Consider the following 22,928-nt stretch of genomic DNA (forward strand, 5'->3'; position numbering starts at 1 on the left):
CTAAGCCTGTGGTACCACTGACCTGATAGAAATTGACCACAATGTTTGTTTGTCGTCTTGTGGTTTTACTAACTTTAAACTTCCTAGTGATCGCAGGGGCAGTTTTTGTAAGCGTTTAGTCTAATAGTGCAAATGGTTTTGAGTTTGTTTGTTTGTTTTTATCCTCAGGAGTTTCCTATTGTGAGTATTGGAGTTTGTTTTGTGCGTGCATGAGATGCTCTTGATTTATCAGAATTATTAATGGTGTTTTATTAATCATTAAATTAATCTCTTATTTTTTATACAATGATAACAAGTGTACAGTATTTGGATAACAATGAATCTGGTGCCTACATGTGAGGCACACATATCCTGAGGACAAAAACTCCATTGTAGCTATAAAAAAAAGCACAGAATTGGTAACAATTTACACTTTGACTTTGTCTCTTGGGGTTTCAGGAAAATGTTAAATTAAGTTCTCATTATGAAATGTGTTTAAGTGAGACTAAGAATTAATTCCATTATTCTTGGATGCAGCTGGGGCTGCTGTCTCCATTGAGGCGGCTTCCTGCTCCCTCCTGAGACCTGTGCGTTTTCCCATCACTTTTAAAAAATCTATTACTATTCCAGCTCCCTCACCTCTCCAACTCTCTCCAAGTACTCTTATCATATTCTTCATTAGAAAGCCCACCACTTCACCTATAGCTCACTGTGAACACCATGCCCAGAAATCGGTATTGTTAAGTGTTCACGGCACCTTTTTTTTTTTTTTTTTTTTATGTCTCTCTCTTTCTCTCGCTGTCTGTGGTTTGATAATAAGTCTTACACTGTGGATCTTATATGTGTGGGCCTATTCTGAACAACATGCTGTAGACACTGTTGCTTCTTCAGACAAAAATAGGAAGCCAGTGGGTGACTGCCTGGAACCTGTTAGTCCTTTGTGACACTAAAGCCACAACAAAAGCTGTGTCTCCTTTCTGAGAGATCATGTTATTTATTCTCCCTCATGCGCCATCTCACAAACATCTCACTGCACTAACTGAAGGGAATAAGCACGCATGGGCTTGACGGCTGCTTCCTATTTTAGTCATATGCAGGTAGGCGGATGAGTTGAACTGTGGAGGATCTCTGTGCAGCAAAGTCTTCGTCTAATTAGTTTGTCTAATTATGTCTTTGTGCTGGAAATTTTTCAAATTAGTGGTATCGTGCAGAACGTGAGCATGTTCATTATAGTTGTCATGAGAATTGTGGTAGTGGGAGAATCGAGGAGAAAGAGGATAGTGTCACTTGACCTGTAAGCTCACTCTGGTCACGGTCCAGTTTTCAAATAAAGAAGCAGTGGACGTCAGCATCCTGCATATCTCCTCGCCCTTTGTGCGTCTCTTCCTGGGTTTTCCACCTATTTGTGAGACAACTAAAGGACTCCTTTGATTCTCTTTTCCTGTGTGGCAGCCATGAAGGTATCAAAGATGTAAGAAACTTGCTCTGATATTTTCTCCTCAAATGTTGCCCCATGAGCATCAATAATAAAGCCTCCCTATTGCCCTCCTTTTCCTCTGCCTCACCATCACATATACTGTGGTGCTTCTTATCCTGGCGACCAAATGAGGACAAGCACGCTGCATCACCTGCCGCTGACTCAGTCATGTCCCACCCAGCTCTCTCATTTTCTTTTCCATTACTTTTCTCTATATCCTCCTTCTTTTTCCCAATGTTTCCTTTTCTCACCCTCTCCCACTCCTTCCCCCACTCCTGGACCTACAGTAATTGGTATTCCGAGTGGCAGCTGGGATCCATACAAACATGGCAGACAGAGAGGGTGGGGGCAGAGTATGTGTGAGTGTCTGTATGAGTGAGGGAAAGACGTGGAGGCAGAAAGAGAAAGCCTGCAAGTCAATACTCTGGTTCATTAGAGCACTGAGTCACAGTGGCCGCTGCCTCGTTTGTTTGTGTTTGTCCAATACTCTGTCTTAAGCAGGGCCCATCGCCTCTGTCCGCTCACACTGGCAGAGCTGACAACAACACCCCAGGCTGCCTGGTCACTTGTGATATGGGCTTTTCTGTATCTACAACTATTTGAACCCACAGGCCTCTTGTCAATCAAGCCAAAATGGTTTGTTCGATGCTTTTAACCCACCGGTTTCATTTTGGTGTCCAGCACAGACAGAATATATAATATAACCATGCTAACAGGGAGTTATCTTTAATTCTTACAATTAATTTGCCAAAAAAATAAAGGACATCTGATTGGGAGAAAACAGCTACTTTTAGCAGTACCATTAGAAATCAAAAATAGGACTCTGCAGTTATTAAAAATATGAGAACGGATGTCCGAAAAAGAGGAGATGGCAGTGTTTGCTGGTCACAGCAAGTTGAGAACAAACCAATAGTCAGGATATTGAAAACGAGGGAGACAAAGACAGAGAGCCAAAGTGACCTGCTCTCTGTTTATTTGGTAGGAAATAGTGTTGTGTCAGTGGCTGTAGGGCTGTGTTGCCGGGGCTGCCGGCCCCTATGGCTCTTTTGGTGCACAGTGACCTCTCATTACCACTGCTTGGAGGAGCATGAAACAGAAGAGATCAGTCCAAAGGGCAGCACTGTAGATGCGCCTAACCTTTTAAACCATCGGGCTACGTCAACCATACAAATAACTCATTAACCTTCTCCATTTAAATGAAAATCTCCTACTTTTATCTGGCATCCCCTCCTTTTAGCCAATATTAGATTTGTTTAATTGGCTATTGGACATGATAAGAATGCCAAACCTTTTGCGATGCAGGGTGATCAAGTGCTCCACACGGCCGACCAATGGGGATTAAGCTCCCTTTGCTCCAACACTTAATGAAGCTGGCTTGAGGATTGGTGGAGGTGAAAACATGTTAGCATACATGTGGATGTTGTTTAGGAAGTATCCAGCAGCACAGGAGGAGCATCGATTGGAGAAGCTCAATAGCCCGGGCCTTTTAATCACCTTGCTCTCAGGCGCTATTGTCCCACAGGCCTGGAGAATAAGCGCTGCTAATACCTCCGTGCATATGCACGCAGCCACTGGCTCCCAGCTCCTCTCAGACTCACACAAGCACTAATCAATAGGCCTGATTGCAAACAAGGAAGCAGAATGGCCTTTTGTTCTCAAGTATATTCAAATTAAACATCTCCCCAAGTTTTACTTTAGATTAAACACACGTGGACACGTCTAACCACCCATACTGAGCTGATTCTGTTGTTGCAATGAGTAATTTAACCTGCTACACCCACTGTTGAATCTAAAGGTGTCATATGATGAGGAGCTGCTCTCTGAGTGTTCATTAATGTGGCGCTATGACCCAGTTGTAGGGGAAACATTTAGAGTTACACACCAGGTGTCTAAAAATGGCACTTCTCTCACTCTCTGTTTTCCCACTTTTTCTCAATCTCTCTCCATTCTCTCTCTCTCTCTCTTCCAATCTGTCTCTCTGCCTTCTTGGCTGTCATATCTCTTTATGCTGCTTAGAAATGCTGTACATTGTGGTACAGGGTTGTGACTGATTGCCTGCCAATTTCAGCTGTGGCACATCAGAGGAAATCCTCCACTCACTCAAACACAGAGAGACACATTAAAGCTGTGACTCTGTGCTCCTTTTGCTGCTCTCACTGATTCCACACACTGCCTGAATAAACGCAGGGCTTCTGTTTATCAGACCTCCTCCAATCACAGAGGCCAAAGCCGCTGCACAGAAAACACCAGCCCTTCCGCCTGCAGCTTCGCCAGCAATAAGATTATCGTCCGTCATCAGGGATTCAGGGGACATTTTTATCATCATCTGTGCTTGCTATCAATAAGACTCTAAGCCTGGTTTTAGAAACTAATAACACCAATGATTTTAAAAGGGAAAACAAATATCAAAGCATTAGCAGCGTGATACGGTGCGTGCATGCTGTGATTTGAGTCTTTGGATGGTCTGAAGTCGAGAGCGGTGGTGTTTTTTTTTATCTTGTGTTTTCCTCATTAGCACCCAAATACACATCATACAGTCTTTCTTAGGCTGATGCTTTCCTGCGTTCACCCGTTTTGTCTCCCTGGCTTTTCCCACCTCTGCCTTCCATCTTCCAATTCCTCAATTCTCCCCTTTTTTCCCATGTTCATCTCCTTTCTTCTCCCTCCGTCCTCCGCTCCCCTCCTCTTCCCTCCCTGCAGCCCCGTCCCCTGGTTTTGATGCCAAGTAAAGGAATCGCCTTCTAAAGCAATGGGAAAATAATTTGTGGCTCTGAGAACAAAGGGAAGTCTTCACTATGAGAGTAATGGAATGGTTTTTGTGATGTGGTTTTTACTTTCATTTGAAAAACAAAACTACTGATGAAAGGTTGTATGGAGGAAAACTAAGAATGGGGTAATACATAATCCTACTCTTAGGCCTTCATCTTTAAATTTAAAGAAGAAAATAAAGATATTGATGTGAGGTATCACGATGACAAACTGCACAAAACCTGTGTCTTATTGCTGGTTTTACTCTTGGAAGTTTGCATTTTAAATCGCAGCCACCCCAATTTCAAAAGCACCATGTGCGAACCATTATGGTTGCATATTGACTCGAAATTCCACAAAGCCCTCAGGAGAACTGTGTGCTCCCCTATTGAGCCGTTATCAATGAGCTGCTTTTGTCTTGGCTTTAGACACTGCACGTATTAGCAGAAACTTCATTCAGAGGAAAGGAAGGAGTTGACAAACCAAAAAGTAGGGCTGCTCAATTAATCAAAATGTGATTATAATTTTGATTATTGCACCCAACGATTACAAAAATAACATAATCGAGAAAAAAAGATTATTATAAAAAATAAATAAATAAATAAATAAATAAATGAATAAATAAATATATATATATATATAACCCACGATTTTGGACATCTACAAATAATAAAGCTTGGCACACACATGTTATTAATACTAACTTTGAGTTGTTTAATCCACGCACATGCAAGCTCCTCCCCTCCACCCGCCCCTCTCAAAGCCAAAGCTAGCCTGCAGGCTAACACGAGGAAAGTTGTTGCTAGTGGTCTTAAAACATGGCAGAAGAAATGCAGCAAAAACACTTGGTAAACAAGTGGCAAGTCAAATTCTCTGATATGGGAACACTTTGGGTTTGATGATGAAGACCTAGAGCAAAAACACATCATGTGCAAGAAGTGTTTTGTTTTGTGCAAAAGTGAATATACTTGATTTTAGTGTTTGAAGGATTTAATTTATGTTTAAAGAATTTATGTTTTATGTTTTTTTGTCCAAAAAATAAATAAAAAAATTGTTTGAATAATCGTGATTTCAATTCTCACTAAAACAATCATGATCAATATTTTTTCTAGCAGCTCTATGGATAAGTCTGCTCTTTGCTTACAAGGGGTTTTCCTTCATGCCCCCTCACCACTTCTACCTGCCTGTTCACTTATGGATTTATTAAGCTATTTCATCTTTAACGGATTGGAAATATTGGCTTAAAATTATTGATGCTAGCTTTTAGTTTTTTTTCTCTTCTTGTTATTTTCTTTAAAAATGAAAGCGATAGAGTTCATAATGAACCGAACTTCAGTTCTTAATGAAAGAGAAACTCAACAGCATTCGTTTTGCTTTTTAAAGATGTGTCTTCATCAAATGAAATCTTCACTGACCCTGTTGGCTTCTAGTTTGTCAAAATAAGCCAAAGGTGTGTCATTAAATCACAAAAACTCTTTGCAATTTGCAATTATTTCCATGAAATGTCAAATAGTGGGTTTTTGTTTCTTGTGCTCCGGGAGGAGCTGAAAGTCTGCCGAGTATTCTCACAGGAAATGGAATTTTTAAAAATGATTTTTCTCATAAAAACATCCCTTTGAAAAGTGAATTGTGACAAACAACTGACGGTCTGTTTTACGCTTTAGGAAAGGATGATTTTTCAGATTATGTATCATTTTTTCAGGCGTCTTTCTTTTTGTACAACTTAAGTTGGTTTGAGCTGTGTTGAGCTGGTTAATGAAGTTTAAACTAAAAGGTGTTGGTGTGAGTTTACGCGCTTATTCTCAGTGCATGCACGCTTGCTAGTGTAGTCTAACAATAGTCCATAATAACGTATTTTGCATTCATTGGTGTTTCCATAGAAGTAGACTAATGTGCATGCCTGTGATTTTTTGTTTGGTTTATGATGGACAGATGTTTTTGGCTGGAACGATATATAAAGTTCACAGGACGAGACGATTCACGGTACTGGGCTCACGATAGCAATACTGGATGGAAAAAAGACCAAAACAAAAAGAGAGATAATTCAGTTTGAATAATAACCATAACCATACTTTTATTGACTAACCATGGGCATGCTTACACATACGTACGTATGACCTTTTCTACTGAAGTGAATATACAATATGAAATACACAATAACTTAACTTTTTTATTTTTTCCTTTTCAAAGTGCCAAAAGTCTATTTCTGCAAATAGAATGCAAAAACAGAACCTGACAATTAATGCTAGTTTAGAATTATAACCAAATGATGTCATCATGACATTCTTCAAATATTCCTATCTGTGCATAAACAGATAGGAATATCTGTTTATGCTTCCACAGCCCAGATTCATGATATGGATTATGAACATGTTCTTTTTCAACAATATTAGCATGTCTACATTTTCTGGCACCAATTGAGACCTTTTAGATATTGACTACCGTACCTGCAGTTGGAAAAACACGCTCGCTTGGGACAGAAGTAGCAGAGAAGGAAAGATAGCAAAGTTTTGCCTGGTATGTGTCCTTCCACTTTGTTCTGCTCCTGTAATAAGTGTGTTTAAAACACTTAACCTTGTCTGTTTCTGCTCAAGGACTTTTTTTTTTCTTTTTGCAATATGCTGGATGTTAGGAAGCATCGGTACAAAGATGAAGGAGGTAAAAGAAAACCAATCATTTGCAGAGGCTATACAATTTAGCAAGTTACAGATTTGGTTCAATGACTTCCTGACTCCTGATATATTTAACAATATTATGTACTGTAGGTGCAATATAATATGAGGCATATAAATCATAACTTGTGAATGGAATACTTCATTTTGTGCTTAAATCTACATATAAAGGGACTTTACTGTAAGGCAGGGGTCACCAACCTTTCTGAAACTGAGCTACTTCACAGGTACTGAATAGTCTGAAGGGCTACCAGTTTGAAAAGCGCGTAAGATAATAAGGAAGGCTGGCAGTAACTTAAAAAAGTTGAAAATGTTCAGTTTAAACATGTAACAATTTATTTCTCCAAATTTATGTGTTAAAATAGCCGAGAGGTCTACGTTTCCTTCTGCTGATGTGGGTTCGGATCCCACTTCTGACTTTTTTTTTCATTTTAACATATTTCCTGGATTAGGGTTCGGGTTATGGTTATGGTTAGGGATAGAGTTAGTGTTAGGGTTAGGGTTAGGGTTAGGACTAAAATAAAACTGACGAAACTAGCTAGAAGGACACGGGTCCGACAGTGACAGAATTACCGGCATTCGGCTTACTACCGACATTGTGGACGCATGCGCACAGGAAGTGCCGGAACTATAGTCAGGATTGTCTGAGGTCCGGATACGGACCAATAGCAACAGCCTATATTTAATTGAAAATGATCATCTTCCGATTGTACTAGCTACTAACATACAACTTTTGACTAATCGTGTAACATACAACATTTGTAAAATGTAACAATTATGTCATTTTTCCAAAATCCACCTTGCGTTTTTTATACATAACATACCACAACCCATACACCAAATCTGCAACACTTGATAAAATGTTTCAGTTGGGCACTGTGTTGGTGACCCCTGCTGTAAGGAATTTAAAGCATTAGCTGGTATTTTAGGCATATTATCAAAAGCTTGCTTCATTGCTAAATGCGTAGTAGAATACTAATGATTATTCATCTGTGACTTTATCTGTTTAGTCATTGAACTGAATATTTCCAACGGTGACCTCTAATGTCCAAAATGAACAAAACAGCATTGCAGTCAGGACAGTGAGGGACTTTGCTGATGTGATTAATGGTGTATAGCGAGGCAATATCAACCCCACAGATAAGCTGTACTCATCTGATGTCGTAAACGGTAAATCTCTGCATGAATGCTAATCAGAGGAATCCTAGGCTGACTTGTCTGAGGCTAACTTTAGTCTACAGCCAGGAGGGAGACACTGTAATGGTCGTCCATCACTCCTTCAGCCACCTTCCCCCTCAGCTCTGTCTGTGGCTTAAAGGAGCAGACAGAAACAGACTACAGTCCCATTTTTGGTCATCTGTAATTCTCAGCCATCAGCAGTGTCAGGAAACAGAGCTTACAGTGAACTTTGCCGTCCTTTCCCACTAACAATGAGACATTACAGTTATGTCCTTTTAAAGCACTGATCACAGCAAAAAAAGGATCCAGCTCTAACATATATTTAGTGCATTCAGTGCCAGATGAGTTGGATGTTGATGCTACCTTTCACTTTATTGTCTGTGAATCATCAATGTGAATTCATAGTGTTCAGTTTTTCATTGTAAATACAATCACACCTTGCGTTGGAACTATTCCACGTCAAATATGAATAAATACAGTTTGAGCTATTATTTTTCAGGATAGATTTCCATGCCTTCATCATATTTAATAAAACAACCATGCATACTTCTCTATGATTAGTTGGTAGCAGTGGGTAACACAATGGGTTCCTAATGCTGTGTTATTAAGAGGCATGAAACTAAATTGCAGAGGTTCCATATTGTGTACAAACAATTAGTAAAGATGAAATGCTATATTTGGCCCCTTTGTAGATATCTGATTTTTGAAAAATAGTTGAGAAATTTTCTGCAAGTTCATCTATTTTTGGTTCTTGCTTTGATCCAGACATCGTCATATGTTGCTAGGCAATGGCCCTTTTTTGCCCTTCTTCAGTCAGTCACAACACTAACGCACATCCATGTCCACACTTATAAATATTCTCAATTTACAGGCTCTTAAATCTAATAAAATGTTATGGCCGTCTGGTAGCTGTAGAAAACGACAGTGAAATGTGCATTTTATTATTGCTGGAGTAAAACAAGGGATTACATAATCTCTGAAAGTTTTAAGAAGCCATCATTTTTATTTATTTTTTTTTTTATTATATTTATTATTCATGTTAGGATTGGTGCACTGAAGTGTCTCTGTGTTGTGAGTATATGTGACCTGCTTAATGTGTGCCCTGCTTTCTAGTCCTGGACAGTATCTATAAGTAGAGAAGAAGAGGAATGAATAATTTGCTATAGGAGAAGTAACAGGGGTTTTTGTTGAGTCATGTACTGTATGTCATTACATACTGTATCTAGTAGAAGTGTTAAAGGATATTTCACTAGTAAGGATGACTTTACAAATGTTTTTTTTTTTTTTGCCATGTTACCTTTTGATTTATATCATTATACTAATAACTTTTTCTTTTAGACCTACAGACTCTTGATCAATAGCCTTTTTTTTTAATATACAAATTATTACGACCATTGCATTTATGAATATAAATGTGTACTAACCTCAGTAAAATTTAAAACATTACAATTGTATAATTTAATATTAATGCTTCAGAATAAACCAATTAAAAATTTTATGAAAATATGTATTTAGCACTGACATTCCAACAATGTGCAATATAAAATAAAATAAAACGTTTGACTTGACACCACTCTGACCTATAACTGACTGAACTGCTGAAACAGAGTCAAATTAAATATGTTCTCTCATAAAAACACAAAACGCATTGAAGTTCTTGAGCTTCAGTGACTCCTTTCACCAAGCATGTTCTCTGCTTTCATTGCAGCGTGGTACTTTTTTTGTGTGTGTGCTGGTTCAATCCTATCCAAGCAATGATCTTTATGCCAAGTGCAGTCATAAAGTGCAGAGGATCTCTGTGAAACGTGCGCTGACAGACTCAGAAACCAGATTCATGCTGGTGATGCGCAGCCACGCGTCAGGCTATTGTGTGGTCCGTGTTAACGGAGGGCTACACTTAACTACAGTGTCGGCATGAAAACAGAAACATAAATCACACTTACGTGCTCCGTGTCAAACTCTGCTCAGAAAACGCTTTAATGCTCAGATGTATCGAAATACAGCCGCTCCGTGAGTCTGTGGAAAAGTTGGGTCGTTTTCAGACAAGCTTGCGTAATCACAACATCCTGTTTTGGTGAGAAAAGTGTTTTGGCCGAAGACCGAAAATGTGTTTTTGGGCCATTTTCAGGTGAAATTTTTCAGTGGACAAAATTTCGTTGCATTACTACAAGGGAGTGGTGGCCATGTGCTTAAGGAAGCGGGCTTGTAATTGGAGGGTCAACGGTTTGAATCAAACTCCCTATATAATTGGAAGCCCGCTGCTACCCCTTGGGGAAAATAGGTAAAAGGCAGAGAATAATTTCACAACAGTGATAAATAAAATATACATAAAACCCAATGCACTTAAAAATCTGTATGCCAAAAATAATGGCATTTAATGTTTTTCATTGATAAAGGAATTAAAAAACGGGAAGAGATGATTCCTCTCTGGTGAAGCGGCAGTAAGTTCCACAGCTTTGGACCCACAAGTGCAAAAACATGGCCCCCTCTGAGCTTTCTTATCTGGGACCCTCAGGAGAAGCTGATCAGCAGTTTTTGAGCATGAGAGTGGGGACATAGGCTATAATGGCTAAACCTAGTCAAACCAACAACCGAAGGCAACACGTCAAAACCATTCATCCATCCAGTTTTTGACCCGATTGCTCCTTTTTTTCAGGGTCGTAGGGGTCTCCTGGTGCCTATCTCCACCTTTCATTGGGCATTAGGTAGGGCTGGACACCTGTCCATTGCAAGGCAACATGTCCAAACCCTTAGGCCTAATTCTGGTATAGTTAAATCCATCGCTGCCAATTTACAACTTTTTTTGTGTCCTTTCTTTATGATTAGCACCTAGCTGAGAATCTAGCTCGTTTCTGACAGCCTAAGTGGCACATTAATGAGCTGTGCATTTGAGCATGTAGCTGTGTGCAGGAGATATTGTCTTCACAGCTGAGTGGGCAGAGGTCAACAAACATACGCAGCGAAGCAGAGCACAGCCCCTAGCTATGTATCATGTTACCAAATCAATAGCAGCGGCGGCTAACGCTATTCATCTTTTTTGAGGTGATCAGTATGTTCACATCGTGCCATCGTCCTTAGCTTGAAAACCAACTCGTTATTTTTGGAAGAAAGACTGTGGTTAACATAATAATGATGTACATTCTAACATTGTTTCCTCCATTCCATGATCATGAGTTGAGATGTGATGTCATCAGTGATGTTTTCAGGAATAATATACAGTAGGCAGCAATTCTCATAAACAGGGACATTGGCAAAGGCATAAAAAAATAAAAGGCTGAAATAATTGTTCAATCAGTAAAAAGAAATAAACAGGATTTTCAATTTACTAAACAGGTCTTATTTTTGCATTACCAAATCCAAAACTAGAAAATTGGCACAGGACAAAGCAGACAAGATTCTTCTGAGCAGTTTTTAAGCTAAAATTATGTTATCCTGCTGCGGGTTGAACGTTGAATGGGTTTTTATTGTGCTGGGCAGATACAAGCTCTGTCTTTTCTAGATTCACTACCGCCTTTGTTGTGTCTCAGTCTTCTTGGCATTATATGTCTCAGAAATGTGACATGTCAAAAATTGCTGTGATGATAAAATAAGAACAAGATATTTAAAAGGGGATGTTTGATGAACTTTGATAATCAAGTAGGCTTCCTGCATTGGGGATATTTAATGTAATCAAGTTAGAGATTAACCCTCAAACTGAGCAAAAGCCTGTTAACATTACCTTGATAAATATCTACAGATGTGTATCGCTTTAACACTTTCAGGAGTATGAAATCCTGGACGTCTTTCACCATCATTGAGCGCAGGTAGAGAGAGTGTAAATAGAACCATTATGTCACACACCCAGTGCTAGTAAACACTCTTTGATGGTCATTAGAAAATGCTTCCATTACAGGGGTGACTGTGTCCATTGTTTTTATGAATGTGGCCCAAAAATTTCCAACTGTTCCTAATAGAAAATTTGTGCTGAAAAAAAAAAGCCATGGACAGGCACATAATCCTTTTATTGCTTTTTAAAAATGAACCTTATTAACAGTTAAGAGCCAGGGGGCCGTCGTTTGAATGACCTGGGTTGATGATGTCATTAGGGTGAACTGCTCTACTTTTGCTACAAAGCCCATTGTGTGCCTGGTTGTTTTCATCAGCAAGACAAGCACAGTGGAGCAGAAATGTCACAAATTCTCCCGTACCAGTTTGAACCGAGGTAATAGGACAGAACAGAAAGTCAAACAGGAAAGGAAGAAAACAATTCTATGCATGTTAATACAGGTTACTTTTCAGACAAATGGCTATGCCTTTGCGAGCAATGATCATTGATACTGACTAAAGTTCTACACGCATAATTACATTGTATGAACATGATCTATTGTATTTACATGTTAATTGTATATCCAAAAACATGACTGTTCGGTTGATTGGAGTCTCAAAATTACCCATAGGAGTGAATGTGAGTGAGTGTTGTGTGTCTATGGGTTGCCCTGCGATGAACTGGTGCCTTGTCCAGGGTGTACCATCACCTAACGCCCATTGAGAGCTGGAGATAGGCACCACCAGACCCTCGTGACCCTGAAAAACAGGAACAAGCAGGTCCAAAAATGGATGGATGGATGGGTATAAAGTGTATTAACATAAATTATTATTGCTTTGTGAATGCAAGTTTCCTCAAAGTAAATGTTTTCAAGATGAATATGTTGTGACTTAAATTAGTAGTATTTAGTTATAACATATACAAGCTGGAGAGTAATGTTTAATATGATCAAAATGTCTGTAGAATACTTTCTGTATACAAAATAATTACTCATTCTGCAAACCTGTTGTCGTTGTCTCCTCTTGGCACACAGTACGCTGGAAGGTTGAATGGTCTGGTTGTGTGAGCAAAGACAGTTGGGATAACATCTGGTTTAAGTGGTTGCTTTACCTTGCCTGAGCCCAGCAGCTCAGTTTGAAGCCTTACAGCATCTTCAAAACAAGACGCATCAAAATGCACCGAACAGAGACGGGAAGCATACATCAGGATTTTTACCTTTCCCTATATGTTTACTGCAACTTAAAGTGCTTTGACTTGAAAAGCTGGCTGAATGTTCCCCTCCAACAGCAAACATAGGGCTTCATAGAAGCAGTTGACGTCATCAACTCTTGATGCTTTGAGGGCCATTCAAGATGGCAGCTCATTGGCTCTTTAACTGTAAATGACACTCATCTCTAAATGGCAATAAAAACATTATTGGTCCGTATAAGTCATATTTTTCAGCACATACCTTCTAATACAAACAACTGAAACATTTTGGGCCAAACTTGTGAAAAACAGGATTCCTTCTTAAAGCTGCTCATCTTTGATGTATTGCAGCATCGTAGCTTGTTCTAGCAGCAGCAGGAGGAAGAGGAGGAGGAGTTTATAGTTGAAGCATCCTCACCTAAGATGGAATGTCCCTCTTCAGCAGGTCTGTTTCGCAATCATCATGCAACCTTTTGTTTCCCTCCCCCCCAAGCTTCCCCAGCTCCCCCATCTTTTCCTTCCTCCCCCTTTGCTCCCTCCTCCCTCCTGTCATCTGAAATGTGCCCTGCATAAGTGGAGCTTAAGTGCTGAGAGAGGGAGGAGAAGGGGAGAGTTGAGGTGGAGGGAGTTAAGGGCCGAACGTCTGACTCACAGTTAGCTTTGCCTTCCCTCCCTGAATGCTGCAGCACCATCCCCTCCCAATGCACTCAAGGTCTCTCTCTCCTTTCACTCTCTCTCTCTTTCTCTCTCTCTCTCTCTCTCTCTCCCTCTCTCTCCCTCTCGCGCACACAATTTTGCGAGCATAAATAGGCCGAGGTGGGTATTCTTCTTGAGGTTTCTGGGTTGTTAGAAATAATTTCGCGTTGAGCTGCCTTTGTGCATTATTGACTTGATAGGCTTTATTGTCACCCTGTGTTTTTTTTTTTTGTGAAATTTTAATATGCACCCTCACAATTAGGATGGCTATATATTGATGCAGCAAGCAGCCTTATCTCATTGTTAACGGTGGTACACATTCTGCTACTGATGCAATACAATAACACATTTTTAGAATAGTGACAATTACCTCTGTCAATAAAATGTCAGATGAAATATCTCTGGAGCTCAAGGGCAATTTGGCAAGCGTTTTTGCTCGTGTCTTTAGTGCTCTTGTGACAGTGGGCTTCATGGCTAAAAGCACACTCCCCTGCAGTGGAATTACATAGCAGCGTTGACGCCAGCAAAAGCTCAGGGCTTTTATCAGCTGTCATTCACACAGAAGAAGCTAGATAGAAGTAGCAAGGCCACAGTCGCTCAGACCGGGACAAAAGCCCAATACAGAGCTCTAATTGTAAGAAAGAAACAGCATCTAACAAGGTCAAAGAGGCATTGCTAACTGACATAACTGCTTTTTTTCTATGTGTTCAGAACATTCGCTTGTAAAGCAAATTATGTTTCTATTACACACATTTCATTGCTTGGTCCAGGTTGTGTTATCAGCTCTTAAAGTCTTCATAAGTGGTATTAAATCGTACATATGTAATAAAAATAATTATGAATATAAGACCAACAATATCTGCATCGTGATGGGATTGTCAGCAGTAACAGACCATGTAGAGCTAGTTATGATGCACACAGGAGCTCCTAATGAGGAATTCCAAGCTGCAGGAGAGCTTGTGTGTGTCCTTATGTGTGTGTGAAGGTAGTGAATTTACTATGGGCCATTAATTCAACCTGTGTTTAGTGGAAAATCTAATTTCCCAAAATCTGAAATTTGTTCTTTTCCATTCAAAAAAGTAAAATACAAATATTTGTCATTATTTAAAAGCACAAAATAAGCTAATCAATAGGTTACATTTCTAAAAAGTGCTCAACAATAACCATAAAAATGATTTGGATCATACACTCAGTTGTGAGCGTTCATATCTGAACGTCCTAACGCTTTTACATTTAATGTTTTCACTTCAGAAGAAAAACTATACTGAAGCACTGTGAATTAAATATGACCTGTGAGTTGTTCGCTGAACATATAAGTTCAGAAATTAAGCTCACATCTCAGTGTAAAACAATGTTTTTAAAAACTTTTGAGTCAGATTAGAGCGACCTTTTAGTGATTATTTTAGTGCATTTAGATTAAAAAAAAAAAGCTTTTAAAACAAGATTTTCAAGGTCATCAAGTAAAACAAACTCAATTTAATTCCTTCATCTTGCTTTTCAACCCAGGCACTATTAAGTTTTAGATCTATCCAAATATTGTGAAAATTTTGATATAAATTATCAACAATTATCTTAATGATTTACTGGTGCAGTTTTAGGATAGTCCTCCATCCCAGTAGGAAGCAGCAGCACGTATATCATACTACATATATTGTATATATATGTGATGTGAATAGTTTGATCCTGTGTCGCATGCTAACTCTGACAGTCCATGTGGGGACTCCATTCCGTTCTCTGCTACTTATTCGAGTCCAGGTCAGCCAGCTCCTCCGGGGGATCCCAAGGCAATCCTAGGCCAGCCGATAGATATAATCCCTCCAGCGTGTCCAAGGCCGTCCTCAGAGTCTCCTCTATGTGGGACATGACCAGCACACCCCCTTGATAGAACCACCAAACTGAATTTGGCAATCAGGCACAAACAATGGTGAGCCTCCGTTTCCCGACGCAGGGAAGCAACATCCGCAGGAGTAAACAGAGCCCATCTCAAGGACTTTGGTTCCAGACCCAATGCTGTGTGTGGAGGTGATGCTCGGTAATACTCAGCCTCCTCCACCATCTCCGTGTCCTTTCCTGCCTGAAAGATGATGTTCCATGTCCCAAACGCCAGTTTCAATGACTGAGGATTAGGCCACCTAGGTCCCTGCCTTTGCCCGCACAAACCACAAAGCACCAAAGCCTTTTGTCACCCCATGTGGATGGTGGTTCCACTGGGGTAGGATCTCACCATGAATGATGGAAGACTATTAAAGAGCAAGTTTTTAAATAGTAAAAGACTTTACTGCTCTAGGTCTTCGAGGTACACTTTAAATTACAGACCTGCTCAGCTCTTTCATACATGGTTCTTGGTCGGGATCATCCTCTGCCCGTTTGTGGATGCCTGTGCTGGCATCATGTGTCTCTGCCCATTTATCAATGGTTTTGCTTCCTTTAATGTTTCCCCTGTACTCGTATCATGTGGAGACAGCAGCAGGTTTAGGAGGTAAAGTGCCGATGAAAGCTGCCACTTGAAAGGAATAGGTAACAAAAGTTAACGTCTCAATTTCCCCTTTAGTTTCAAAGCTGGATGTGTCATGAGATAATGAAGACAGGCTCCTCCTGCACTTGACTACTTCAAGCTGTTGGCGTGCTTGGTCGTCATGGGTCACACTTTAAGCATACAGCTGCAGTTTCATAATTTACATCAGAACGTTGAATGATTACAGTTTCTTACAGGGATAGAAATGGACCAGTTACCTTTTATGTTATTACAAGTGCTTGTGTGAATGATTATCATCTTGAAAAGATATTGATTGAACAGCTGTTGTTGGATTGTAAATGAAAAAATAAATGATAAAGAAATGCATCAATATACAGTATTCATCAGTTGTTCTCTTTCAGATTCATATGTTGTTAGATTTGGTATAAAACACTGGATACAAAAGGGTTTCTCAAAATTAGAACTACTCACATTTATTGGAAGTGTATCAACATTTCAGAGACAGGGGGCTGTGAAGTAGAAGCCAAAGCTTTGTGCTCACGATTGCAGTAGCTTTGTTGAGTCTCAGATTTTTTCTCTAATTCTCAATGTTTCGAAAAAAGTGTTTTTTTTTTATAAACCCATGAAAATACATGGCATTTCATGATCAATGTTGGTGCAAATGCAAAGATTTTTCCTCTCTGCCATATTGATTTAAAAAAGGCTTCAAAATCCTGGAGAAACAGCCAAACCAGAACACGATAGTTTGTGCAGGCATGTAAAGCTGTCTTTCCTATCCATTTATAGTGGGAAATTGAAGAGAAACATAGTGAATCACTTCACTTCTTATCAGGCATCTATTCTTCAGTTGAGAAAAGAACTGCTAAACATTAACATTAATATGTTGACCCTTGATGATTAGTGCCAAGATTTCTGACTTTGCAAAGCTAAACTGAAAGGCATTCAAGGACTGCAGGATAATATTTGCAATACGGTAAATATTCATGATCAGGGGCCATCCCACAGGTCAATGTAGGATGCAAGACTCCTCTCTCAGATCACTTATAAGAAAACTTATGAAGCAGATGGAGGAAAAAGATAATACTCCTTCATTTTTATTGTTTATTATGCACGGTTGGTACGTGCAGTTCTTCAAGACGGAACAGATTTGGGTGGTGAAATGCAGCACTGAAAGGCTCTGCAGGATACAGGATGCTCAATCAAGAATTAATCAATTGAAACCAGTTTTCCATCAGAGCAGCTCTGAATTCCTGAGCCAGAGGAGACATAAACAGGTGATGTGGTGGGTAGCGGTCAGAGTGCCTCGAATGTTTCAGAAAATGACCAGTGATTGGTGCTGCCTTGTCTGAAGAAGCAGGCGGTAACAAGATGATTAGTTTGTTTGAAGGTACCGTCATCACCAATCAAATCAACATCCTTTATGATTGCTATTTGCTTGGTTTTTTTTTGAAAAAATATACAAAGCACAGTCTGCTGAAAGATATATCTAGATACTTCTCTCCTTGTGACACTGACATTTTGTCAGACAATGTTTCAATCCCAATATGCTTTTGGAATCCCAGTAACTTTTTTTTATCATAACAAGCTATTCTTTCTATACTATACTGTGTTTAGCAGAAGACATATTAATTCTTATTAAAGGCAACATACAGCTGAGCATTTTGTTTGTTGAACCTAATGCATCTTGTTTTCTTTTAAGAAAAATGTAATCTGTTGGCTAAGACATAAAATCCTAAAACTACATATTCTCTAAACAAACAACTTGCTGTTTTTGTTTGGTTTTTTACCATATATCCACCTCTATAATATCTTGTCCTTTTAGTGTTAACTGATGCATCGTGTTAAATGTTTTGATAAGCTAATTATCCGTCCATGTGCTGCTTTAATGATTTATTCAGTGTGCATGATGGCGCCTGTGTGTGGCCGGCCGTCTGCTGCTCCTGCAAAGTTTGGTGTTTTTATTGATTTTAACCATTGGAACTACACAGATCGAGCCTCTGTTGGTGTATGATCGCCAGCATCTCCTACTTTTAGAATTGCTTGCGCACTTTGCCCCTGTTCCTGACGGGGATTCCGCATCACCTGTTCTGGTATGCAGACCTAGATTTACGACGGAAACGTCCCCAGCGCCGTAACACTTGCGGTGTTTGGCTGGTGAAGCTTAAACTCTGGCTGGCGTGCTCTTCGTCCATCTCTTGGACACGACTTGGATTATCCCCTCCTTTTTCCGCATCCTGGCGTTTCCTGGATCCCATCAACACCTCCCTGGTACCTGTCACTGGCTCATCGGAGGGATCGCGGACCTGTCACCTCTGCCCTCTTTGGCTCTCTCAAACCACCAGCTCTTGAGGACGCCCCTCATGGCTCCCCGTTCCATTGGACCACATGCCCAGGATTGGCTTGTTGAACGCTAGATCTCTGTCAAATAAAACTTTAATCGTGAGGGATTTCTTCAGCTCCCATGGCTTGGATTTCCTCTGTGTGACAGACACTTGGATCGGTCATGGCGAGTGCAGTGCTTTGGTTGAACTTCTACCTGCTGGCTGTTTGTATTTTAACTCCCTGAAGACATCGGGTCGTGGAGGTGAAAACAAAAACGATTTTAAATGTACAAGCTTTGAAGTGACCTTATTTGAGGTGGGCCATTCTGATCCAGTGCTGTGCGCTGTCATCTACCAACCAAATATAACAAGGAGTTTATAAATGACTTTTCCGGTTTCGTGGCTGAAATTATGCCCAAAAATGACCTTTTTCTCAGGGATTTTAACATTCTTGTGTGTTGTCCCGATAAGCCGTTGGAAAAGGACTTTTTCAGCCCTATTGAATCATTTAATTTGATGTGTGTCTGGTCCTACACATCAACATGGACACACATTAGATCTTGTCCTCTCTTATGGGATACCTGTGTCAAACTTAGAAGTCTGTGACAATGTGATTTCTGATCATTTGCCTGTATTGTTTGATGTTACTCTTGTCTGTGTCACGATTAAATCTGGAGATCCTGCTCAGAGAAGTCGTATCTTTAACTCTTTTACTGCCGGTCAGTTCTTTGTGGCTTTTGATGGGCTCTGTGATCGCCCTCTCTCTGTTAATACAGAGGAGCTCAGCTCCTGGTTTAACTCCTCCTACTGAGCCATACTGGACTCTGTGGCTTCTTTAAAAACTATGCTGCCCAAAGTTAAGTCTGAGCCCTGGTTAAATGAGCGAACTCACGCAGCTAAACCGGAGTACCGCAAAGCTGAGCGTAAGTGGAAGAAGGACAAGCTTCAATTCATTTTTGATGATCATGATGTTCTGGAGGTCTTTCAGTCTGGCTTTAAAACCCTATGCCTGCGTTATTAAGAGTTTTTAATGATCCAACCTGGCAAATCACTCTGTTGACCATGTCATTTTTGTCCTTTTGGACCTAACGGCAGCCTTGAACACCGTGGACCACAACACACAAGTGGCGCGGTTGCATCACCTTGTGGGCATCTCTGGTTCAGCATTGGAGTAGATTAGGTCTTGTCTGGCTGACAGAAGCATGTGTGTTAGTCTTGGAAATTCAACATCCAGCCCTGCTCCACAGTCGTATGGGGTTCTACAGGGGTCGATTCTCGGGCCTCTGCTTTTTTCTCTGTACCTGTTGACTCTGGGCTCCATCCTGAGAAAGCATGGCATATCTTTCCATTGCTATGCTGATGACAGCCAAATATATGTGCCTCTGAAAAAGAAAAATGCTTTCTCTCACGCCACTTCTGGCATGTTTTGAGGACATCGAAGCCTGGATGTCCTTAAACTTTTTAAACCTCAAGGAAAATAAAACAGAAGTGGTGGTGTTTGGCCCCAGTAGTCCTTGTGATTCTGCTCTTGCTGATTGGGACCTTTTGTCAAATTATGCAAAGCCAACAGTTTAAGATGGACAGTGATTTTAAATTAGTGGCAAACTAGTGCAATAGTGTATTTCATATTAGGCAACTGGCAAAGGTGATGCCTTTACTTTCTCAATAGCACTTAGTAACAGTAAACCATGCCTTTATTACATCTCGGCTGGATTACTGTAATGCACTTTATTTTGGAGTCAGCCAGTCATCCCTCGCACGTCTCCAGTTGGTACAAAACGCAGCCGCTCGCCTCCTAACTGGAGTACGTAAGAGCGAGCACATAACCTCCATCCTGGCTTCCCTCCACTGGCTGCCTGTGCATTTTAGAATCCATATTAAAATTATTTTATTTGTTAAATGGTCTCGCTCCACTTACCCTCTCTGAGTTCCTCCACCCCTACGTTCCTGCTCGGTCCCTCAGGTCAGCTGTTCGTCTTCTCCTGGAGGTACCGAGGTCCAAACGGAAGCTCAGAGTGGACAGAGCTTTCTCTGTTGCAGCTCCTAAGCTGTGGAATGAGCTGCCATTATACATGAAAAATACCCCACCACTGTCCCGTTTTAAAGCTGCTCTTTAAACCCATTTTTATTCTTTGGCTTTTAACCCAGTATGAAACTCTGCTCCTGTTTTAGTGTCCTGTGGCTTGTCTTTTCTCACTGTTGTATTTTATTTATTGTGTACAGCACTTTGTGCGAGCCGTGGCTGCCTTAACGGGCTCTATAAATAAAGTTGAGTTGAGTCGAGTTGAGTTTATTGTCAGTGTTTTCCATACATGAAACAATCTATGTAATTCAGGTTTGTATCTATTTATAAATGTCGTTGAAGATTGCCTACGTATGTATATCACACATAGCTGAAATAACAGAGCAGGTGGAAAAACAAGTGACCCACACCAACCCGAGGTGTCAAATTCAGCGTTGTGCACAGATGAAAGAAAAATACATGTTTAAGCAAGTGAACAGTTTCATGACAAGTAATAGGCATCCACTCACATTAATCATTTTTGAATAAAATAGAACAAGATATCAATGTTGATTGATTTTTAGTTGGTATTATATTCTAATAAAGACTTTATACTTGATAGCAACCCTTTGATTGACTGGTGATCTGTTCGGGGTGTGCCTCGCCTTTCTCTCCAAACACCAAAGTTACCTGAATGATATTAGCCGATGTTGTGACTCACACATGCTAATGTTTTGTGTACACTTCCTGTCCTTTCCTGCATGTCTTTTATTTTTGCTTTTGTTTCATACATTCACAATAGTGACCCAATGATGGACAAAGATTGGAAAAATAGCTACAACTAGAGACCATGACATTTTTTTTGTATCTCACATAGTAAACCGGATGGATAGATGTGTTTATTACAGTACACCTCTGGTTTTGACCCATCACTGAATCTGTGTCATCTGACAAACTCCTCCTTCCTTCGTTTGTAACAACCAATGATTTCACACCCTCCAATTTTAATTCTTGATTTTAATCATGCACAACCAAAACACAGGCATGCTGAAAGGTGTCATCAGCTCCAGTTCAATTTCCACTTGGAAAGACATGAATATTCTTTTATTGTCACGATGCTGCACACTTAGAATTTAATTATAATGGAAAAAAAAGATGTAACATACTCAACTGATTTTTGTGACAGTTCTGATTGTTTAAATATTACCTTCATGCCTCACATTTCTTACATTGGGACTACTAAGCAAAACTAAGTACACGTATTAATGCAACCTGAGAACTATCATACAGATGTTGACTGAGGGCTATTGAAGTATTCATATGCGTATCATTGTAACTTATTTAATTTCTGACTTTTGTGAAATTGGTCCCAATTTCAAGTGCTTGTCCTAGCTAGTATAAATGCCAGGTAGTTGTCAAAGTGATGATTATTATAAAGAAAAGTGAATAATTACACCAGGGTCAGAGACGGCTGTGTCTCATTTATCTGCCTGTAAGATAATAATAATAATAATACATCAATTTTATATAGCGCTTTTTTTGGACACAAAGTCGCTTTACAGAATTAAGGCGTTATTCTTTCACTCCAAACTTAGTGGTGGTAAGCTACTATTGTAGCCACAGCTGCCCTGGGGCAGATTGACAGAGGCGAGGCTGCTATAGTGCGCCATCGGCCCCTCCGACCACCACCAACACTCACACACTACATTCATACGAAACAATGTGGGTGAAGTGCCTTGCCCAAGGACACAATGACAGATACCACTGAGGTGACTGCCACCCCACTGTGGCACATGGAATTCTCAGTGGTCTCAAGATGGTGCCATAGCAGAGTATGTGCTAATCTGTTCAAATTGAAAAACAGCTGCGAGGTTAGGAAAAGGAAATTGTCACAATTCTTAGTGCGTGACCTATTCTGATATCAGCACTGGGCTTCCTCTTACTCCTATCATAATGAGAAAACATTGTACAGTATAAATGATGTAAAACAATAAATAATACGATGACATGCATTTGTGTTGTTTTCTGATGAACATACAGTCTAAAACCCTGCTAAATGACCTTAGTTTACATCATTACAGCCAATTATTTCAGCCCAGGTTTGTTTAAATGGTTTAGGCTCTTGCATCTCTTGTCTGTGCTACACTTTGTACTGTTTTCCACTCTTTCAGGCTGATTCAAAACAAGGACTGCAGGTAGACTAAACTCATCACTATGTGTCCCATTAGCAAGTAATCCAGGTAATCCGATTATTTCCAGCTTCATTTGACTAACATGAGCCATCTGCAGGATATTAACGCCATTTGGCAATGACAAGGGTAATGGAAAAAGGCAAGCTTACTAAATTTTATGAATACTAAAAATATTTATAACAGGATGTGGGGA

The 22,928-nt window shown here is 40.0% G+C and overlaps 1 protein-coding gene across 2 annotated transcripts in view; it reads left to right on the forward strand.

The window, feature by feature from the left end:
- nexmifb (neurite extension and migration factor b) overlaps positions 1 to 22,928 on the forward strand; it is a 76,698-nt gene that overhangs the window by 18,934 nt on the left and 34,836 nt on the right. The window contains exon 2 of one of the 2 annotated variants that reach the window (XM_028459457.1): positions 13,400 to 13,493. The exons of the other annotated variant lie outside the window; for it this stretch is intronic. Coding sequence (XP_028315258.1) covers positions 13,477 to 13,493 — 17 coding nt within the window. The 5' untranslated portion in view covers positions 13,400 to 13,476. The remainder of the gene's footprint in view (positions 1 to 13,399; positions 13,494 to 22,928) is intronic. 2 annotated transcript variants of the gene reach the window in all.

This window comes from Gouania willdenowi, chromosome 10 (genome assembly GCF_900634775.1).
Source record: "Gouania willdenowi chromosome 10, fGouWil2.1, whole genome shotgun sequence".
NCBI lineage: Eukaryota > Metazoa > Chordata > Actinopteri > Blenniiformes > Gobiesocidae > Gouania > Gouania willdenowi.